At 41.4% G+C, this 24006-nt stretch overlaps 1 protein-coding gene across 1 annotated transcript in view; it reads left to right on the plus strand.

Moving 5' to 3' along the window:
- agbl4 (AGBL carboxypeptidase 4) overlaps nucleotides 1–24006 on the plus strand; it is a 261521-nt gene that overhangs the window by 80442 nt on the left and 157073 nt on the right. The window contains exon 4 of the mRNA XM_044043400.1: nucleotides 14460–14554. Within this exon, the coding sequence (XP_043899335.1) occupies nucleotides 14460–14554 (95 nt within the window). The remainder of the gene's footprint in view (nucleotides 1–14459; nucleotides 14555–24006) is intronic.

Raw genomic sequence — 24006 nt, forward strand, 5'->3', positions numbered from 1 at the left:
GTTTCCTTGAAGAAACGGCCACGGTGCCGTTTTCCCTGTTTGTCCTACGTCTCTGTGTTATCATCCTGTTTCCTCAGCGTTTGCTTGTGCTTCTCTGTTGTGTAAGAAAGCAGCAGAAGCAGCAGTAATGTCCATTCCGATCCCTTTCTGTCATCTGCAGACTTGCAGAAAGAGACTAGGTGCTGACAGAAAGCCAGACAGACCAAAAGCATGGTGTGCCATAGCTCAACAGTGTCTGTCAGAAGGAAGCATGTAAGGATGTTTGCTTGTGTGTGCATGTGAGTCCACCCATGCATGTTGATGAGTTGGAGGTAGAGACAATTGCTTTTTTACAGCTTCTCAATCACAAACAGCCAAAATGTATACATAGCCAAGACATGGTTGGTCGTTTTCTACGCTTACAGTTATTGGCTGTTACAAATATACTGCCACTAGGGGTCTCTCAATCAAAACAAAAACAAAAGAAACTAAAAAATATCCTTATAGCATGTTTCTATCATGGTACAGTCCAGTTTGGTACACTATGGTACCGTTCAGCTGACTGTCATGGTTCTAGCTCCACCTATACTGTACCATTACTCTGATTTCCCAAGGGGAAAATACCTAAAAATGGAGTGGTTAAGGCCGGTTATTTTGATACTATTCCTATTGTAAACGCCAAAAAAACTAAAACTTACCATACCAAACTGAAACGTTCCATTCTGTGGAAAGACACCCAGAAAGATGTGTGTACTACATAGAACGAAAATAGCATTCCAAGATAAAATAGTAATTATTTTCCCTGTGATTCATCTGTTGGGATCATCATCCAAAGCCAGTGTCCTCTTTGTTCCCCTGTCATGATGATGGTAGTGTCAGCTTTTTGATTCATGCTCTTCTACTCACAGCAAGTTGTAAAAATGTCTGGGCATAAATGATCTTGTAATACTACCAGGAGCAAGGACACACAATGTCAGGAGTGTGCAGCACCTGAAACCAGGCACAGTCAATATAATCCAAGTGCAAAGTTGCAGGACCAGCACATTCATTCATACAAAGCTAAACCCACACGTCAGTCCAATCTATAGTGGACTGAAGTCACAACAACAGCAGATCTGACTTGTTGTTGTTTTGTTTCCCGGAGAATATTTTCTGTTGGAAATTGAGAGCAGAGCATAGTTTAGAATTTGTTTGACATTGCATGCCTCAAAAGGTTAATGATCAAGGAATAGTGTAGCATTTCAGGAAGTACAGTGTGTTGTTGTATGCATTGGTTTTTATACAACTAAAGCACAGCAGCAAAAATGTTTTATTTGAAACACAGAGAGAATTCAAAGAAATGTATATTTGATGTGGTTATTGCAGGCTGCATTGATTCAATAAGCAATTCAATGTTTCTGACTATATATATATATATATATATACGACTCTTGACCTCAAATTGTGGTCAGGAATCATTCATTGTTATATTCAATATATTTTCACTAAACCAACATCAAATCAATACATTTATTTCCCTCACATTGGAGCATTTAAAAAAATAAAAAATCAATAAATATTGATGAAGGACAGGTGACATGATTTCTCTGAATAAAATCCTATTTCCCATTGAGGTATTTCAGATAAAGTTTATGTTTACACTTTATTTTGAAAACCAGTCACGTATCCTCACAGATGTATGCACTGACAAACAGTTCTGAGCTCTGGTATCATAAGAAGTGAGTATGTATGATAAGCTTAGACTTTTATACTGCAACAGTTGGTTAAAAGCTTAGTTAGATGCATTGAAACATACCTGATTGACTTGAGTCAAGTGTTGTACCACATCATTTAATTGATTTTGCTTATTTCATTCAAGATTCAAGTTTTACAGTGTTTTAAAGTGACTTCAAAATCAGCTTGTTTGTGTGGGAATTTACAAAAGTGAACATTTGAACATACAAGGCCATATTTTTGTTGGACAAGGACATTTCTCACCTCTTATTCTACCAAGACAATTTCTTATATTTTACCTTCATAACGTTTCATGGCGTCTACCCTAAATAACAAATGACAGCCCATGACTGTGGCACTGTTAAAATACACGCATTCAGACTGAAAAGATGGCAGAGAGAAAATAAAGTCTGTTGTAACAATCATTTCCTCGATGTGGCATCTGTTTTTATCTGCAGCAACCAGACTCACACTGGACTGTAGAAGTAGTCGAATGATGAAATGACAGCCTCCTTTTTTTGGATAATGTTCAGTCTACTAATCACTAATGTATGAGTTTCTGAGTGACTTATGATCCAGTTCTATCAGACATGTCACATTTCATTACAGCAGGGTGTAACATGGGCATCTTCACATTATACTCTTGTCTTGTCTTAAAAGAAAGAGCAGAGGAGGCTGATTGCAGTAAGTGATTGATATTCTGCCCGGGCGTCTGCCATTCACAACATTCATTTGAATTTAGTCTTGCAGCGCTCTGCTTATCCAGCAGGGCGGTGAGGTTAGTGCCCTCGTAGACCCACCTCACCGCTCTCAACACTGACCTGTGACATCACTTCCTGCTGACAGAGCACAGCTGTCAGACGTGGACTTCTGTGTCCTTCAACCGCTACAGTATCTTCTCTAAATTGTGCAGCTGCTATGAAAACAGACACAAGCGCCCACAAACAACACACAGCCTTTGCCCTCTGTTTTCAGCAAGCCTTTAAATTAGTCTGAATGTGTTGTGTCACTGTGTCAGAGTGAAAGCCTGAGGCAATAGTGCAGAGAGAGAGGAGGCTAAGAATATGGGCTGCAAGTAGTACTGGACTCTCATTAACCTCCCTACCTTCTCTCTCTTCACCAAGTCTCCTTCATCAGCTCATCCAGGCCTGAAGTGACACATGGGCCTCTGGAGTGTCAGTAGCGATAAAGATGCCGCCACTTCAGCGTTTTAATTGGAACTTCTGCTGTTGATGTGTGAACAGCTGTAGGACGGAGAAGGGCAGATCTATCATCCCTCCCCTCCACGGGCCGCCTGAGGTCAAATAGCAGCAGTTACTGTGGCAGGAAAACCTGCAAAGCTCCTGTTTATTTATGATTGTATAAATGCACTGTCCTGCTCTCACATCTGCATATTCACATCTGGTTGTGAAATGACTGAGAAAGAGAGCACAGGCATCTGTGTGTGGCTGTGCTATGGTGAAAAGACTGGCAAAGATGTATTTATAGATTCAATGTGGGGTTCACACACACACACACACACACACACACATACATGACTCTCCCCGCAGACACAAATCCATTATTCATTTCAAAATGACTCATTTTTTTTTGCCCTGTGGCTCCTGGCACTAGTGTGCCGCCTGACCACGCGGGGTGCTTTTTTTAATTAATGCAGATTGTGCAAGAAAACAAAAGTAACACATTCAGTGTGACGCCGGATATTATGGGAGAGCAGGCGTGAAACACGGCATGTGGCAAAAATCTAGTCTTTGACCTCTCTTACCGCTGCACTCTTAAGACCGTAGCTTGCTGTGTACTCGTAGCGTTCAACCCAGCCTTGTCCCTCTGCATGAGTACACAATCGGTACAAAGCTAACAAGAGGCGTACAAGTGAAAGTTGAGCATCACACTATGCTGTCCTCAAACTGTTGTCCTGAGATGTGATGTGATTTAAATGAGCTCACTGAATGTCAGTGAACGCATAGTGCATGTTTGTTTCTTACGCTGTGGTCATTTATCCCGATCTTTAATGTGCCCTCGGGAATTTATCCTGACTTGTGCAGTGCTATAGAGGAGATAGAGTTTCTCCTAAATGCTATTAGAAAACTGTGCAAACTGGTTTTTGAGCTAAGTCTTGGTACATTCATTCAATGTGCGCTTATGCCGCAAGTATGACTTAATATTTTCCATCCATACATCCATTTTCTAGCCCTGTGATGGACTGGTGGACTCTCGGGGTTGTAGACCAGTCCATCACAGGGCTACATATAGAGACAAACAACCATCCACTCTCACACTCACACCTACGATCAATTTAGAGTGGCCGACTTACCTAATTCCCATATTGCATGTTTTTGGACTGTGGGAGGAAACTGGAGAACCTGGAGAAAACCCATGCATACTCCATGCAGAAAGGCCCTTTTTCCGACCGGGTCTCAAACCCAGGTCTTCTTGCTGCCAAGGCAAGAGTGCTTGACTTAATATTTGAGGTCCTATTTTTATAACACCGTGCACACTTGAACCAGTGACTTGTAACCAGAAGGTCGCCGGTTCAAATCCCCACCTGGCCAAAAAGGGCTGGGGTACCCCTGAGCAAGGTACCCAACCCCCAATGCTTCCCGGGTGCTACTCAGTGTGGCAGCCCACTGCTCCTAATTCTAGGATGGGTCAAAATGCAGAGGAATACTTTCCCTAAGGGGATTAATAATAATAATAACTAACTAACTAACACAGTGCACTGTGGACCCTATAGAGTTACAGTAACTCTATACATTTATGTAATGCTAACTAACTTACTAAGTTAAGTTGCTAACTGCTTACTAACAAGTAAAGTGGGTGTGTCTGCTATTAGCCAGCAATCATTTTATTGGCAGTCTATTGTTTTGTTGTTGTTGCTTTTTTTGATTGCAGAAATGGAACAGCTGAAGTCTCACAGGCGATGGAGGAAACCTAAACGTGAGGACTGAAACTAAAGCACATGGCGTTTGTGCAGAAACAGCATATCTTAGTGCAGACATACAGTTTTTGTTTTTCAGCAGGAACAGAGCAAATGTACATGCTAGCGGGGGTTGTTCGAGAGAACCGGCTTCTGCATGCGCACTCAGACAGAGACTGACACAAATGCACATACACATACTGTACCTGCAGGTATCACTGCTGTACACAGTGTGGTGGGGCCACGTCTTCCAATTCAAATATTGGTTCGGGCAAGACACGATGCTGCTTTGCATGCGAGTAGATGGCAATCTAAATAACATTTACATGTCATTTATGTCTATCACCGTTCTTTTTTAAGAAGAGTGGTGTCAGCAGTATGTGCATATTAAAGCTCATTTATATTCTACTTGCCAGCATGGTTCCTCTGACAGTTCTGCAAATGAATGCAAACATGGGTTTCCTCCCCAGACAGTGTTTGAAAGGTGGTGGTTACGGGGAATAATTGTGAAATGTGATAATGCCTCGATTCAGTGTCTTTGGAAAATGTCTGTGCCGTAGATGTTTATTCTCTGACATTAGTCCTTATCAATGCATACATGCATATTTTCTCACGACTTGAAAATGCGAGCAGATCGAAAGACGACGTGAACAACACGGACTGTAAACCGCATTTGCATTTTTCCTCGTGCTGCTCATTGCAGCTAAAACATGTATACATCGACATTTAGTGCTTTAGCCTTAAATTACTTTCAGCTAGAAAAATAATTAAGCTTTGTAATTGCATTAACATAATGCCTTCGAATGATCATTACCAATAATGGCAGCGATAATACAGCAATTACTATTTTTGAGACATTAATTAGCCTAGCACCTTTATCGGTTTTCATAATTGCCACCAGCGAGGGGAACGTGGAAGGATGCTCATGTGTTGCATGTCTGTGAAGGTGCTGGAAGCAGTGTAAGATTAAGATGAAAATGAAGATGGGTGAGATAGGCTGTCAAAGATCAGGCGTGTCACTCTGAGGACGTTATTCCCTTCTGACACGTCCACAATAGCCCTCAAGAGAAGCAATTGCTTCCCTCTGTCCAAGCACAAATTTCAATGTTGTTTTGCACACATCTTTCCATTATGAAAGCTTTTTTGGTAACGGAGGAGATATTGAAATAGAGGGTACGAGATGGAAGTGAGGCAGGCATGGATGGAGGAAGGGAGGGAAGAATGAGCGAGAGATTGGTTTTCATGCCTGGTAGTCAGCGAGCCTGTAAATCTCCCAGGAGCATAGTGGAAGACAGCAGAAGGTTGATAGTCATCCATCACTTCTGACAACCTCACTGCTCTGGAAGGGCCTGACAGCACAGCCCTGCCTCAGAGAGAGAGAGAGGGGGGGAGCGGGAGGGGGGACACAAGAAGAAAGATAAATAGAAAGGGATGCTGCCTGCAGAATGAGAAAATTAACTCTTCCATATTTAAAGCAGAAGGCAAGAAGGCAGAGTGGAGGAAGAAGGTGAGAAGACAAATGTGTGATGAGAAATAGGAGGAGGAGGGAAGTGCAGCATCCCTCACTGAGTGCCTGTGGCAGCAGCAGTGCTGCGGCGGAGGGAGTGGACGTGGACGTGGACTGGCTGGAAGTAGCTCCGTCCTCGTCAAAGAAAAGTGAAACCTTCTGTTCTTCAGGTGCTTAGCTTTGTACTTCATTTGAAAATCTCCTTTATTTTTGGGAGGTTAACTGATTTCCATAAGCACTTACACTGAAAACTTCCATTATCCTTGTAAGGTTGTTGCCCTCTCGCCAGTGTCGTGATTACACATCTGCTGATGATCATGTAAATGTTCAGAATATGTCTGGGTAGCCTTGTCCCCTATATATTACATTTATACCTATTTGATTCGGTAAATGCATTTCAATGGGACAGTGCTGGGGCCAGATTACATTTAAATAATACTTTAATTTCACAAGTCCATAAAGTGGAAGAACTGAAAAAAAATCTCAATAACCTCAAGGTTATGTTTTTGATATCACAACACTTGCTTAAGGTTCCTGGAAATAGAACATTTTATCTACTATTTGTCAGTAGTAACCAAAGGACCTTTGTCGCCTAATACTTTTATTTACCCCTTATTTAACCAGTAAAAAGTCTCATTCAGATTAAGAACCTCTTGCCATGACAGGTAGCAGCACAAATAAAACATTACACTGGACTTGGAAGACAAAAAAAGAAAGAAAAATCAGTATATGACACGTAAGGACATAAGGGATTAAATGTGATATCTAATATGATTATAACCATACCCAGAGGTTAACAGACTCCTGTCTCATGAATCCAACTCTTCCTCTTTGCTATTTTGTAAGTAAGTTGATAATCCCAAGTGGAATTACATGTTCTTAAAATATGAATTTGCCAAAACAATAATAGTATCCAACTCTATTTCTGAGATAATCTTTCACAACCGAGAGAGGCCTGTTTTTAGTGCATATGGTACTTCCTGTCTACAATTCAGAGCATGAGCGAGCTATATGTGAATATGTTCCTTGCCTCTGGTAAAACAACCAGTCCTTTTTTTTTATTACACCTTTCTAAGTGACACAATAAAACACGGAATAATGGCAGAGGAAAAACAAACTGTGCTGTTCTGTGTCAAATGGACATATGGGATACGTTTTGTACTTTGTGTGGAAGGTTGGTGATAAAAACCTAGTGCCAGTGATCCATCCAATCAAGCACGCTGTCAATTATACATACTGGACAATCTGTGGGTAGCTAATCATGATCCATTCTACATGCTGAAGATGAAAACATGAATGTGCGCATTCAAAAACAACAACTCTGTGCTGTGGCATGTGCAACGTGGGGCCGGGTAATTAAACAAAAGCAAAAGGACAAGAACAAACGCTTTCATGGAGGTGAACTGATGTTTATCTCCAGTCTTTTACAGCGAGATCATGAGTTTAATGTTTTCAATGACAATAATTGTGTTTAAGAGCAGTGTGTGTGTGTGACCTCCATCAGTGTTTGGAGGGTACTGGTCATTGCTGTCACTCAGTGCAAGAGAAGCCCTAATTAAAGAATTTCCAGTTGTACATTGCGGGACAATGGAAAAGCGAGATTGCCTTTCAACTCATGCCCAGTGCAGAAACTTCCTCTTGCTTTGGCTGAATAAAGCAGTCTGATACAAAAAGCCATGAATGCCTCAACCAAACAAAAGCTCTTTAAAAGACTGTCACTGTGCTATCTGATATCTCCTGGAACAGCTCTGCTTTGAATACATCTTTTTTTTCTTCTTCAGTGAAGAAGGGAGAAGGAAATTAAAAGCTGACATTTAAAAAGGCGGCTGCTGGGACTCATGGCCCCCAGGATCAATAGCTAGGTATCTCACAACTTCCCCCCGCATATTATTTCTACAGTGCATCTCAGCCGAAATGGAAACTTCTGCAGGACTAATACGGTGTTGTTTTGTCAGTTTATCTTCAGGTGTGTGTGTGAGTCACAGATGGAGGCGTGTTGTGTGTCTCTGTGGCTTCATGTGTGTCTGTAATGTGTTTAAAGGTTCCCATCCTCCACTTCCTTGTGTCAGCACCTTGAGTTGACGTTGGTCAACAGGGACTTGAACTGTCAGCAACAACATCACGCTGAAGGAAAGCAAAACACAAACCGGATGGGATGTGAGAAAGTAAAAGAGATCGGGAATAGTATGTCGTGTGTGAGTGTGTGTTTCTTCAGGGTTTCTGTGTCGCTGACATCGCTGACATTTTGTTGTACCGGCTGACATTGGCAGCACGCGACTTTGTGAACAGTCTGTCAGGTTATGTATAGCAAACCTCATCAAGGTCATGCATTTGCTCCCAAAGGAGTCACATCTCTGGCTCTCTGCTGCCCCACATGCAAACACACACATGTGCACCCACACACACACACACACACACACAGATGTCCTGCTGTACACATGTGACCTCCGTCCTGTCCCATAGGAGCTCAGGTTTTCCCTCCCTCCCCTGTCATACTGTTATTCCCACCTATGTGTGACCTTCCTCACTGTGACCAGCTTTTGCAGTGAGCTGCATTCGCCGTATATGTTTGTTTAATGTTTTGTTTGAGGGGCAAACTGATTCTGAAACTGAGTCTCATATATCATCTGCTCCTTTATTTAAGAAAGTGCAGATTCTCACTATTTGTGTTACGTATGTCACTCGTTATTTTAAATTAAGCTCACGGGTCCGTTCCATATTTAACTGCTCAATCAGCAGATCTCCATCTTGCTGAGTGTCTCACATGCAGAGGGAAAGTTGAATTTGGGGTGTTGTGAATTTTTCATGACCAGACCCGTTTATTGTTTGGATACTTTTATTTTGAAATATTTGACCATCACATTGTTACCGCCAATTACAGTTTACGCCAAGAAACTGCTCATCACGTGTTTTCTGACTTACTTCATACACCAGTTTCAGGGTTCAATGTCCAACAAATTGTGTCATTTTGCAATATATCATTGTTGTAGGAATTGTTTTGTAACTGTTTAAGAATCAGTGTGGTTCAGACAAACCGTCTTCTATATTGTCCAGTTCAATTTTATATTTAAGTCCTGCATTGTATTTGTTTTTTAATCTTTGCCAATTGTGTGGATGTTATTGTGCAAAATAAAATAAAAAAAAATAAAAATTTAAATAGCACCACCAAATGAACAGTGGTGGTGGTTTTTATCATTTAGACAGGCTATTTTGACAATTATAACCCATATTATTTGCAAAATCTTTCTTTCATTTAGCTGAAAGTGCACCTTTGTAGCTGCTAGCCTTTTGGGGAAAGTTTATTTTCCAACCTTTTGTTTTATTTTCATATCTCTGCAGTCAGTTTATTTGTTTCTTATCAAACTGCACTCACCCAAAGAGTGAAATCTCATATTAAGATGAAGTACACTGGCTAATAACTGATGGAAAAACGAGCTGAACAAACACAAGCAGTCAAGGCTGTTAAAAGCACGATAACAGTTTGTAAGGTTATAGACAACCGTCGTCTTGAAGTTCCTCTGCAAAGTTCCTCTGTTGTCTCTTTTTTAAAATATCAACCACTATAATGAACATAGTTTTGATATTATTTATGTTGGCCGCTGTAACACATTCTGTTCTATCATTTTAATTTATACCCAGCCTTCTGCTAACATTTCATTGGTGTTGCCATGTTTCATCATATCAGATAAATGACTAAATACAATATTAACAGTTCAAAGCACAACTTTAAAAAAATCAAATAAAAAATAATAAACTTTTCAATCCCGCTTAGACGCCACAGTGGTATAAACGTATGTGACAGCTCCTGTGCAGGATTGTAGTATCTACCAGTGATATGTCATGGCACCTGCCAGGAAGTGATGTTTGTCAGTGAGACAGTCTCATGCTGTGTGTTCCTTGCCGCACAGTGAAACAGCTGTGTCATACACCAATACAAACAAACATTATTTACCACGGAAATCATCCTGAAATCAGCGAAGACTTCAATTAATCCTTCTTTTTTTGTATATGCACGTCCTCATGTACGCAGGTTCCTCCAGCTCTCATTTTTAATTAGTTGTCGCCCTTTAATGACACATGTTTTTGTGCGGTGTGCAAGTCAGTCATATCAGAATCATAATTGATTCTACCATAGTTCACACACAGTTCAGGTAATTATTAGAAGATTTCTATATTTGCTCAACGTGCGTTACTACTCAACATACTACGCGTGTTACTCTCACAACACTATCTAGGTGAGAAAATAAATAAATAAATACATAAATAGCATCACTTTATCATACTTAGTCTAGTTCAAGGGTGTCAAACTTATTTTAGTTCAGGGGCCACATACAGCACAATTTGATCTCAGGTGGGCCGGACCAGTAAAATAATAGCATAATAACCTATGAACAACAGCAACTTCAAATTTTTCCCTTTGTTTTACATTTAATGAAGTATATTTTGACAAAAACAAATTTCTTGCAAAAAAACAAATGCAATTTCAGCAACATACTCAAGTTACCTCTTACCACACATGTGCATTACAACTTCCACAGTGGATCTACAAAGACACAAACATTTAGTCACAGGTATCTGGAACTGAAAAATATAGTATTTCACATTATGATTAGATTCTAATTATTCACCCTGCGGGCCGGATTGAACCCACCGGAGGGCCGCTTCTGGCCTGTGGGCCGTACGTTTGACACCCCAGGTCTTTGTGTGGTAAATCTGATTCACATAGTTTTAGTAAATATCAGAGAATGACGACCATGTATGACTTTGTATGAGTGAGCGGTTTTACAGCTGTGGCTGATGGGTGATTTTCACTGTGCTCAGTGTCGGGTCATCGCCGGTATTGTAAAAAGTTGGCACTTTGTGCCTCAGTGATCAGACTGATCAAAGAAAACAAGAGAGGAACAGGCAGAGTCTGAGCTGCCGGCGTCTATCAGCTATGGATAGAGCTCGAGGATGTGCTCTGCTCACTTAAAGTAGGCTGAGGAATCACACTGCATCAGAGGTGATTCATGGAGCAAATGATTTGTGGCGGTAAACTCACCTGATACCTAATAAGACAATTTGTCTCCTCACTGTTTTTGTTTGGACCACTGGGCAAAGTTTCAAGTTCAGTGTTTGAGGTGAATAACAATGTTTCTGAGATGAAATGATTTCAAAGTAAGAACATTTTTGTTTGCCCCTGCGGTCTGAGCCTGAAGGTCAGCAACAAGAAACACTTTCATCGTCTGTTTCCTGCACATACACACATCACTAATGACCATCACAATAAAAGTTTACTCTCCTTTTCACACTTTCTCACATTGCTCTTTTATATTTGTGTAGATTTTGATCTGAATATGCTCAGTTTAAAAATCTTATATAAAGTAAAACTCTCTGGCTCCCTTTGAAACGCAATCTAACACCTTTTACATAATGGAAATGTTATTATTTTTCCAATAATTCATAATTAAGTCATCATTAAAAGGACAAAGGGTTCAGCCTCTCTCTAGAGGTCTTCGTTTACACATCTGAAATAGTTTCTTAAATAATTTATTAACGCTTCTTCCAGGAAGCAGTGCTATCTTGCCACACGCTGGATCGATGTGGATCAAAAGGCAGCATTTGGTCCTCAAAGCAATCCTACACTCAAGTGGCACCAGCAAGGCTATTTTAGTGACAAACCTTGTGGTTGCTGGCAGGTCTGTGTAAAAGTTTTCAAAGAGGATGTGATTAGAAATCAGTCATTTGGACTGTCACCCGTAATTGAATCACTTAATTGGATTTGTTCTTGATTTAAACTGATGTAAATCTCCCTCTCTCTCACACTCACACACACATGTGACCCCGTGCTTGGGACTGAAATCCTGCACTAGTAAAAGTAGCTGTAGTTAACTGGAGGTTAAAACTCATTAGTCGGGTCATTGGTTTGGTTTTGATATGTTATTTCTTTAAGTCTTTGCAGATACTTTCTAGTTAACTACTGTCTGGATCCTGCACTATAAATGTCCATTTGAGTTTTGCATGATTTTGTAAGCTCGTATCAGGCAACGGTGGTTCAGCGAGTGTAATGTGCACAAACTGCCTTTAATGCAAGCGTGAAAACATTTCTCCTTCTGACATCACGCGTCTCGTTTTTGAATTGTCAGAATTGTGTTGGTTGGTTTTTGCACTTGGACGTGATGTAAAGGATTTCTGTGTCAGTGCAAAGTTGGTGGTTGTGTCGTGGCACCATGGAGACACCTGTTCCAGTCTGCCATTCAGTAGTGATGGGGACAGCGCAGGGCTTTGACACGCTCTGTAGACAAGACAGCTCAGACAGCATGGATGTTAATCTCCCCTAACTGCTCCCAGCCTAATTAAATCTTCCATGGCAGCACGCACACACACACACACACACACACACACAGGTTTGTGCAGATATCCTTTTATGGACTCTGTATTGACTTCCATTCAATATGTGAGCCCAAACAAAGAGTTCTACCTAACATTAATGACTCAATGCCTAACCCTTAACCTAATTCAAATCCTTGCTCTATAAACTTAACTTAGAAGTTTCTTAGAAATGAGGTTCTGCCTCATTAGGACCAGGTTTTGGTCTCTATAAGGACTACTGAGGGCCTTTCTGTGTGGAGTATGCATGTTCTCTGCGCGTGGGTTTCCTCCCACATTCCAAAAACATTCAGAGGGTAATTGAACTCTCTAAATGGGCCGTAATGTGCCAGTGTGAGAGTGAATGGTTGTTTGTCTCTGTGATGGACTGGCGGCCTGTCCAGGGTGTGCCCCGCATCTTGCCCTGTATCAGCTGGGATTGGCTCCAGTGACCTGCAACCTTCATGTGGAGAATAAAGCGGTAGACAGTGGATGGAGAAATACTGGTCATGACAAGGTCAACGTTTATACCAGGAAATGTCCTGGTTGTGCATAAGCTTTAATGATGGACAATTGGCCCAGCTCATTTTCCTCAAATACCCTCAGTAACTCACTCTTATTAGCTTCTATTGCACAATTAGAACCCTGTCTCTTTGTGTCTGTTCCTAGCTACCTTGCAAGAACACCCTTTTTAGGCTTGACTGTCTTCCACCCTGGTGGTGCATAGCCTTCTTCCTGCATTTGCATTTTCTATTCCTCCCTACTTGCCTGCTTCTATGTCATATGCCCATTCCCAGCTCCCTCCCAGTTAAAACAGGCCGAACAAATAGATTACAAACACTGGGCAGAGTGAAGCTAAGGAGGAATACAATCTGAATTTGTTTGGGAAAAAGAATGAGGAAGGAGGCTGTGCAGTCAAAGAAAGCCAGTGGAGTCAGAGTAAGGCTGTATTTGCCTGAGGGGAAAAGGCTGAAAAGTAGCTCTCGCAACAGATGTGCAGGGCAGTAAAGTGTAATTGAAATGCCAGCAGCAATGGTCTTATCTCCCTGCTACAGGAGCCTGCTGCCAGTCTCAACATCAGTTAGATGTCATTTTACCTAAGTCTGAATCAGCCTGCCACAATCCGCAATCCCCATTCCTCTGATGCTAGGCAGGAGAAAGGGGGAGAAATGGATGAGGGGGAGGGAGGGGAGAAAGTAAAGGAAGATGGGGAGTCTGTAATAGGATTTCAGTAGCACCCAGTTAACTTCCACCACCTGGACTTACTTGGTAATTTGATATGCCCCATCAATAGGATTCATTTACCTCCATACGGTATTACCATTTCCATTCATTTGTCTTTTTTTAAAAAAGATGAATAAATAAAAATGGGTTCATTTCACATACCACATTTTCCTACTTGTTCTGATCCTAATCTTTCACAGCGGAGGCACAGGGAAGGAAGGAAGGAAGGAAGGAAGGAGGGATGGTTATTTAAGCCAAGAAATAACGTCTAAAGACACCATCACTCCAGGCAAAGCTTAATGTTTTGCACCAAACAGCGTCCCTCTGGGGAAAACCTTAATGTCTTCCTAGATTAGAGACTGGCACTCCTTAGAGCTGCTGCCTTTTTATCATGAACTTTGTTACTGCAACATGGGATCATCTGTGGGACATTTAAGCTGCCTTATCTCCCAAATGACATGTTAATGTGCTGCGATTCTGTGTTGTTTGTGTTATCAGTTGTGGTTGAGGCCACTTTTACCTTTGTTTGAGCTTAGGGCCGCACACAAATGATCACAGTGTAATCTCCTTCAATAACAATAGAACAAATGTTCAGTGTGACAGTATATACATTTTGTACCTCAGATTAGTGAAGTGTTTCTACAATTCACTGCTTTCCGTAGCAACTAATCAATCTTTAATTATCTGGAATATACCGCAGTAATTGCCTATATCACATACTTTATTTTGATGATTTGGTTTGTGACTTAAATGTTTTCAAATGTCTTTCAGAGAGTCATTTTCAACGTGGTGAACTTCTCCAAGACAAAGAGTCTGTACAGAGATGGCATGTCTCCTGTTGTGAAGTCCACCAGCAGGCCAAAGTGGTAAGTAGGCCATACTAACATCATAACATAGAACTGATTTTATGAGCTTTATTTAAAGCTTTGAATATTATTATTTCTACCTTGTATTGTGATGCTGTTTTATCAGTAGAATGACACACTCTAGTGCTTTCTGCAACTTTCTGCAATCCTCTCTGCCCGTCATTAGACAAGCACAGTCGCTCTCTTTTTTCTCCTACGCACACACACACACACACACACACACACTAAAGACTGATACTTTATATTTGCAGAGTGGATGCGTCTGGGCACATTAGCATGTGATCCATTGGTTGCCAGTATGACGGCTGTCTGATGTAATAACGCTTGACTGATGGATGCAGAAATGTACGTGCGTGTGTCCTCTGTGTATGCGTCTGTGTGGGAATGAATAGGTGTGGCAGGAGGGAATTGGGCTGGTGCAATGGGGTTGGGCGCGGCGTCTGCCGAGCAGGCTGGTGTATCCAGTGGGGCGCGGAGAGAGAACAGGCTAGCGTGATGAAGTGTTGCCGTCCAGGAGGAGCCCTGACATCTGTCACCAGTTGATGGAGGGCATCCACAAAAACACCAGGCATCTGCCACCCTGAGCTGTGTGCGTCTGCTAGCCTAGCACCAGCACCGACCATGTCGTAGCATGCTGGTCGCAGGCTAATGAGAAGAGACAACGAGCACGACAGCATGGACAGAAAAGATGAACTGCTGCCTATGAAACTGCACCGTGCTACGTGGCTCGGCTCAGCTCGGTCGCGTCCCTCTCTGCTGTGGCTCCGTGTGGTGCAGCTGCGACTTTCGGTTTCTCGGTTGTGCTTGTGGTAATGTGACATTTTCACAGTGCTAGGGACAAGATGGTTGTCTAATCCTGCCATTTACGGTGAAACTGGCCGGTGATTGTTTTGAAATGTGTGTTATTTCATAGGTTAATGTTGGTTCATTTGCAGGTAAATGCACAGTATGCCATTTCTGACAATAGTTCTCTCTCTCAGTCAAAACAATAACAGAATCATGGGAATTGTTGTCTCGTGCAACATACACAAATGTGGCTGCATGCTTGCTGTGTGCTTTAGGGCGCATTCACACCAGGATAGTGCAGAGGACATGGTGCGATTTCACACCTTCATTTGGTTTGGTTCACTTTCACACTGCACTTTTGTAAGCAGACCAAACCGCTTGGACAACGCCACGCAGTTAAAACCGCCGCCCGTTTGGGGTGGTATTGCCCAAAACGAGCACTGACCAGGAAGAAAAAAAGCATGAGGAAGAAGAAAACCCGGGACATCGATTGTCTTTGGTGGTCAAACCTGTCTAATCTGTCTAATATGAGCAGCAAGCGAGGCAGTGAGCTATCCTCACTTCCTCTCTTTGGGTCACTGGATAGTCCGCTTGCATTTCCCACCGTAAGCAAACCGAGACCCACGCTTTCAGGCCCTTCTTTGGTCCGCACCAGAGTTAAGATTTGCTTTCACACCTGCCCAAACCAAGCGGAATATCCGAGGAAATAAGCTCTGGTCCATTTAAAGCGGACCAAACAGCTCTGGTGTAAAAGTGTCCTTACAGTAGACGTGGAAGTAACCAGATGTCATGCAGCTGTGTAATGCTGTGTAATGGAGTCGTCGGGGACTCAAGTGTGTGTATGCTGTACATGTTCACTTTGTTCTGTGAAGCCTCCACAGTGGATGCTGTGATTAAAAGGCGACCAAAATTAAACAGTTCATTACCTTGAATAGAAATACATGTTATTTTATGGATTTCAAAGTTTTGGCTAATGTAATGACACTACTCTGAAATGCCTGTTTTTTCAATATGTGTTAACACTTTGAGCCATGTGGTGATTCAACTCTCATCTCGTGCCAGGTTTTGAAAAACAACACTTTCTGAATGGTCTTGTCTCGGGACTTGACATCATCTTTCGTGAGTGAACTGTGAATTTGTACAGGAGCTTTCCTTAATATGCTAACCATGCAACACTGGGCATGTTTGTGTTTCAATAAGCTCTCGTAAATAGCTATTTAAGTGACAGACACAGTGGGAGGTAATGTTGCTGAGGCCCGACTCTATTTACCTCCCCAGGCTATTACTGTTTTAACCACTCTTCTCAGCGCTGAGCCATTTAAGAGGCATCACGACTCGTGCCTTTGTAGAGCCATTTTCAACTGTCTGGGGGTTCGGGACCACAGGTGACATTGTTTATGTCCCCACAAAGTGGTCAAGATGCTTTTAACACAACCACCTCCATTTGACTTTCCATGAGCACAACAGAGCTCTGACAGTTTCCAAAGTTGCAATCTTCTTTTTGACAGTTACAGATATGGAATAAATAAAAAGGCAGAGTGTGCAGAGCTTCGCCCATTTGATCCAAACCCACACAGGACAGGATAAAGAAAGTACAGAGAGAGAGCGAGAGGGGGAGAGAGTCAGAGTGTGGAGGAGGAGGAGGGGGAAAAAAAACAAAGTACAAGAAAAAGAGATTACTGAGACAGGTAGACAAGGAAGAGAGAATGAGAGAGAGTGAGCTGGAAAAGATTGCTCCCTTTGCTCCCCCACTGCCCTCCAGCCACCACCCCACGCCTGTATTTATCAAAAGAATCGTCAGTATTAGCTCAGGAGTTGAAGCCTTTATCTCCCCGTGCAGGTGCCTCATATCCTGGGGTCTCAGTATCGTTTGGTGCTGGAGGCTGCGGGCTTGGCTGGCCTCAGCTAAGCTGGACATCTCTGTGAGAGACAACTGGCAGATTACAGTCATGCAGGATGTTCCCTGCTACAGGTGGAAGGATCTATCTTTTCCTCCTCCCTCCATTCCTCTCTCTTTTGTACATCCCTCACTCCTCAACTCCCCCCCCAGGCCAGGAGACATCGGAGCTGACAGAGTTTGAGATTTACTGTATCATTTGGCATTTAAATACAGCTAGAGGTTTTATGTTTGATAAATACTGAATCGTGGATGAACTAATTAAAAGGGACTGGGTTACATTGTGAAATGTGAGATAGAATCATGGCCTTAATTCTAACAGTGAAGTCATTCGAACAAGAGCAGAAGAATTAAAAAAAATAAAATAAAATAACAAAAATGTAGATTCTATTTTCTGAATAGTGTAGTGGAGGTTTATTTTTAAACGGTTTGTTTGCTGTGGGCATCAACAAAGCGACAGCAGAAATAACAAAAACCATCTGTGCAGTTAAGAAGCTGCAGAATAAAAGCATACCAATATCTTCTTACAAATGTGGACAGCGGCATATCCATCAACCACTGTCTTCCAAAAAATATGAACAATATTCAATCTTCTCTCATCTCTCATGACTGTTATTTGACTCAAAGTATGAAGTGAAAAATAAAATGCTATGAAATTGAGCAAAGGAGGCAACTGTTAGTGAGACTGAATACAGAGTGTAAACTATTCTTCTTCTTTTTTTTGTACTCGTGTATTGAAGACAACAGCCCCCTTGGTGCCACTATAGGTGCCAACCACACTCCCTGCAGTCTGCTTGTTGTTAGACTGCTCGAGCAAAGAATTGCCCAACATCCTTATTTTCCACGATAAGCTAATTAGAAAGTCAGGGAGCGTGGTGTAATGCAGCTGTTGGAGGCCGGAATACCGTGGGGTGGAGTAATGGCCAGGAAGGCTGCAAGAGACTTGACTGCGTCAGCCAACAGATGCTTCATACAGAATCCTGCAGCAGAGTAGAAGACATTTGAAAGACACCGAGGCTGTAATAACTGAGTCTTTGAAATTGCGAATATTGGAAAAATGTCCAACCTAATGTCTGACGGCCCAGTCGAACAATCCAGAACATTAGTGAACTTAATCTTGTGACAGCATTTTCACTTTATTTTTATTCAATTATTTATCCCTTTTTAAAGGTAGGATGGGAGCATTATTTTAGTGTGTTGCTTAAAATCCTCAATTCATTAATGCATTGTAACAAAAATGAGAAACGGGCTGTAAAAACACCGTCCAATCATACTGAATGAATTCATTGGATCGTGACGCATCAATCAAACTGCCATCTAGAAGTTTCCTACTGAGATACAAGATCGCTTCTTCTAGGGAGACATAGAACTCACAAAACAATACAAAAGCTAAAGGGAAGTAGTTAAAGGAGAGTCAAAAAAAGAGCGATCTAATAAATTAAAGTGCATCCTTCCAACAACATCCTGAATCTGAACCCCTCAAAAAATGCACACACAGAATATGTCATTTTTTTTAAATTGCTGAATAAAACATGAGCGAAACAGGATTTACATGTTGTTATTACATTGTTACGACAACATCACAACGTACGGCTCTTGACGCAATCTCATGTCGCGCCTATTATGTCTGTGATGTGTAATATGTTGGAAACGTGAGGATATGTGGTGCCTCCTTTAATTAACTTTCCACTTTTTCTTCAGTCAGTGAGTGTGCAGCTAAAAATAGCTGCACCTCTAACTGAGCGAACAGATGAACAGTCAGTGTTGGAGGAAATTGGTTGCCAAACATTGCTTCTAAAGTTAGAACCAGCCAACCTTGATCCAGGTTAAACGCTTTTTTACTTGTTCTTTTTCTTCTTCCTCTTTGATTTGTGCAACAAACACAGAGGAGTGCTTTCAAGCAATGGTGCTCAGCATCAAGTCAGTCAGTCAATCAGTCAAACCCTTTCGCTTTCCTACCAAAATCCTTCCTGTAAGTGTGTGATGCAACGACCTGGTGATGTTCTATTTGGGGATGTCTGCTTCTCCATTGGGGTGCATGTAAGCAGTAATTGTTCTGTCAATCAGCACAGCTCCGTTCTGCTCGCTTCCCTTGCCACTTGTTAAGCCCTAGCAGAGGTCTAGGGGTGAGGAGAGGTGAGGCAGGGAGAGGAAAAGAGAAAGGATACCTTCACGAGTCACTAGTGTGTATATCTCATCACTTACCTTCTATCTTTACATTGTTTTCAGCAATATTCACTTCCTGCCCGTAGCCTTTTTCTGATCTTTTATTATAACTTATTTTATACTCAATATATTCACTGAAGTTATTACCCAGATATCATAAATGTGAATGTCCTCTATCTTCTATATGTCTGGTTATACTTTTTTTTTTTCCAGTTTTCACACACAGCTACTTGGCTAAACCAATACAATACAATTGCCAGCTCAAAGACAGATAGGGAAGTCAAGATTCTCCAAATCCTTGGTTTGAGTTTAAGTTCAAGATTCGATTCTCAATCTTTTTTTCTGAAGGGCAAATTGACCTTTGGTGTGAGTGTGAGAGTGAATGGTTGTTTGTGATGGACTGGTGATCTGTCCAGTGTGTAACCTTTCACCCTATGTCAGCTGGGATGGGCAACAGAGCCCCCCACAACCCTCATGTGAGGGATAATGTGGCAGATGAGTGAGTGCCTTATTGTCAAATTATTGTTAATAAATTGTCAAAATATTTATTAACAATACAAACATTCTTATGATGTGTGTGGAGATGTCTGTGCTTTGCTGCGCTTGCATAACATAGCTTACACACCATGGTTTGCGTTGTTGACAAAACCCATGGGGAACACAAAATATTCCCACAGTGGTGATTTCATGGGACCCTTTGGTAGTTGCCGTGGTTACTATTAGTTGACAACCGCTTCAGGTTAGCGGGAGGAGGTAACATGTAGTCGTGCTACAATGGCTACAACCACAACCCTTTGTCTGCAGTATATCACACTGGGGGCGTGGTTAAATCCTCAATTCCACCTTTCGAAGGTCGAGATTGTGACGTGGTTTCATCTTAAAAACTAGGAAACGTGGCAAAATTGGAAGTAAGACGTGGAATCACTATATTCTCTCTCTCTCTACTGAGTGTTATAAATACATGACAACAGCTTATCCTCAACTTTGTCTGCTGTTTGATTAAAACAGCTGTATATGATAAAGGAGGCAGTTGCTGAACAGAAAACCAAAACAATAATAAACTGAAAGACAAATCAGCAAAGACCTGAGAGTAAATGAAGATTTTAGGTACAATTATTTGTGTGTTTGTCACAACTTCATCATGATACACAAGTATGGCCATTATTCATATAGATATGTTGACTATGATCCACTAACTGGATGATGAATTACATCCCTCTATGAAGCGAATGTGTACAAACTAACAGTTATTTGTATTTAAAGGATTTATTCTGTCAAGTATCTCTGATTTTGAGTGGAAATTTAAACAACACAAAAGAAATTTCAGGAAAATGTTACAGCAGCTGATGTAGTGCAGAGATATAGAAACATGTTGGCCATTTGGGTCTGAACACAGCGAGTGTAGCGTGGCAAAGGAGAAGATCTCTCTCTCGAGGACAAAGTGTCAGGCAGCGAGCTAAAAACAGACAGACTGTAAAGGTTGTTTCAACCACAGCACAGCTCCCGGACTCCTCCCACTGCTCAGTGAGTTGCCGCTCTCCTCCTCCTCCTCCTCCTCCTCCTCCTCCTCCCTCTCCCTCACTGCCACTGAGCCATTTGCACAATTAACCATGTGGCTTGCCTTTTAATAATAGACCTTTTAATTGTCGACAAATGAAGAGTGATGTAAAATGGCTAATAGCTTGTGCTAATTAATAGGAAAACTCAACGCTTGTTAATTAAGGGCAAACAGGACAAGGACTGGCTTGGGTAATTTGAGCAATAAAACCAAGACTAACGATTCATTTCCAAACAGACTTGCTTCATAAAAACATAAAGTGACCTCTGGTTTGCTGTTTGAGACGACTTGTCGTCCATTTTAGCCCTTTATTTATCCCCAGACAAGAGACACATGCACGATGGAGGTTTTCACAGAGGAAATGTTTTTTTTGCTGAAACCCACAGTGCGTAATTGCTTCCACCAGAGGCCCCTCTCTCTCAGTCAAAACAGTAAAAACAGACCTAATTTGATGATGTAGGGGAGCAGCATGGACTCATGAGCTTCAGCTCACTTCCTGATTAAGTGACTGATCCTCTCTTTTTCCCCAAAGTCGATTTGTATTCCAGCATTTTGTACGCTGCATGCGCCACGTAACAATCAGCTGTCTTTAAAAAAAGTGCCCTCTATACCTGCCTCACTTCAGCTGTGTCTGCTCGAGTACAGAGGAGAGTTTAGAGCATTTGAAAGTTTATTATTTATTCTATATTGCAGCGGCTTCACAAAGCACATGACGCCATGAGAAGGCGATAGATGACAGACATACACATTGCTATGGAGTGTTGGAAACATTATTACATTATTCTTGTCACATATTTTATAGATATTTTAATGCTGAAATATTAACCTAATGCAAAAATACAACTCACAATTATGTGGTAAGGGACACGGAGTGCAAAGAAAAGCAAGATATACAATATACACAATTATCTGTCACTCACAGGGAATCGGAGTGACATTTGAATCTGAGTGAATATTTGGAAGGAGAAGAAGGAATTATCTTTGAAGCTCTGAACATGGTTTGTTAACTAGCCAGAATCTGGAGTGATATTCATGTTCTGGTGCCATTGGTTCTCTTTCCAACTCGCTCTGGTTATTTTCAAAGGTTTTACAGTGGGACGTGATCACAGTCCTTTTTATTACATAAATGTTTCCTCTCTCCATTCCCACTTTTCCAACTTGGACTTTTCTGGGGAGGACAAAGCTTGGAGTGAGACGGAGGGAAAGAGAAAAATATAATCGTGCAGCTTCCTTGTTCACAGAAACTCATTAGCATGCTGCCAGAGGAAGTGAAAGAGGATTATGTTGGAGAAATAATGCGACAAAATGTGCCAAATAGATTATAAAATGAGAATAAGGATGTGCATGAAATATAGCATGTGTTTGTGCAACGTTCTATTGAGAAGAGGTAGATAAAAAAAAAAAAAAAGAGAAAGAGCAAAGGGTATTGTGACAGCGAGGCAACTTGCTTCTGGCTCTCTATTCAGCCCACAAATGACTTACCTGGACAGTTTTATGTTTGCCTGGAGGAGAATTAAAAAGGCACTTCATTTCCCCTTTTACAGGCTGGGTACGCATGTCAGCGCAGCCCTGCCTGAAAGTGCTCTAATCTAAATGCTTTTGTCAGGGGAGATTTGGTAGATTGCAGCAGGCAGAGGTACAAATTGGTTGTGTCATCTTATAATGAACTAGGTGAGGCGTTGCAGTTTGTCTGCACCCAACAGTCCCCTGATTACTGTACTTAAAGTCAGCGGCTGCTTTTACTATTGTAGGCCGAAGACCTCACCTTCACCCCTCTTTGTTCAGCCAGCCGGCTCTCCATGTTTTGTTGGCCAGTGCAGCACATGGCAAAATCCCTGCTATTATTAGTATTGTGATATTTGTACAAATAGACGGCACCACAGACTGGACTTTACATACTTTAGATACAAGAGTGCAAGCTGTGCAGTAGACGGTGAATGGATGTGGGTGTTTGGTGCTTAGTGGGTATGCCAGCTATAGTATGAGCACAATAGTAGGAGATGACCCCTTGACAAATAAAGAATTAACAAAAGTGGGTATGTCAGCAATTCCATAAAGACTATTAGGTGTTCATGGGACATGATTGATATTCTGCTTTCTCTCTCTCTCTGTCAATTACAGCTGTATTGACATGAATGCCAAGCACAGATGGGACAATGGGCAATATGATTGCACATCATGATAAAAATAACGTTTATTATGCAGTGGTGAATTTCAATTGTGTGGCTAATGGGGAATGGGCAAAATCATTAATATTCCGCAAGAGTAACTTTGACATACTATATAGCTCACCAACATACAGTCCTAGTCATTTACCCGTGAGTGCCTAGGTGGAGCCTGTGTTTTTTCCAAAGTCATTCCAGGATTTCCCTGTTTCTTGTGTTAGATATAACGAGATTCATACATATATATCACATGCTTCATTACTATATTGACTGTAAAAATGTAAATTCAAATCTGCAAAGGGATTCTTGTTCTCAAAATTTTCATTTTGAGAACAATATTTGTTACACAGTTGGTGAAGTATGCTTTTGAATGGTCTAAAATGACTACATCGGACTAATATCAGTACCAATAGATAAAGTTTGTGGTATCAGTATCAGGCATTAAAAGTGGTATCCTCCCATCCTTAATTATTGCAACACATGAATGAGAGCTTGTGATGGTTGGTTTTATACCTAATCATGCTGTAACATTGCCTAAAGGTAACACATCATATTCAGTAAACACAATTTGTGATGGGTCATTGAGAATCCTATTTGCCAGTCTGGTCACAGGCCCCTCATCAGTGGTTTAAATGGACTTTTTTTTTTCCTCACTTCCCTGTGTTTAAAAAAAACCACATCTGATTGAGAATGAATACTCTTTAGTAGCCATCAGTACAATTCTCCTCACATTTTAAACATCTAATATTGTATCTATTTTAGCCATCAAACCTGCTATTAGCCTTCATGTTGAGTGACTTGTTGTGGTGATGTGCCAGTGATGAATAACCTCTGAGAGCCCATTGATGAATCGTCAGTCTCTCTGTCCAAAAAAACACTG

This window comes from Solea senegalensis, linkage group LG14 (assembly GCF_019176455.1).
Source record: "Solea senegalensis isolate Sse05_10M linkage group LG14, IFAPA_SoseM_1, whole genome shotgun sequence".
Classification (NCBI taxonomy): Eukaryota; Metazoa; Chordata; class Actinopteri; order Pleuronectiformes; family Soleidae; genus Solea; species Solea senegalensis.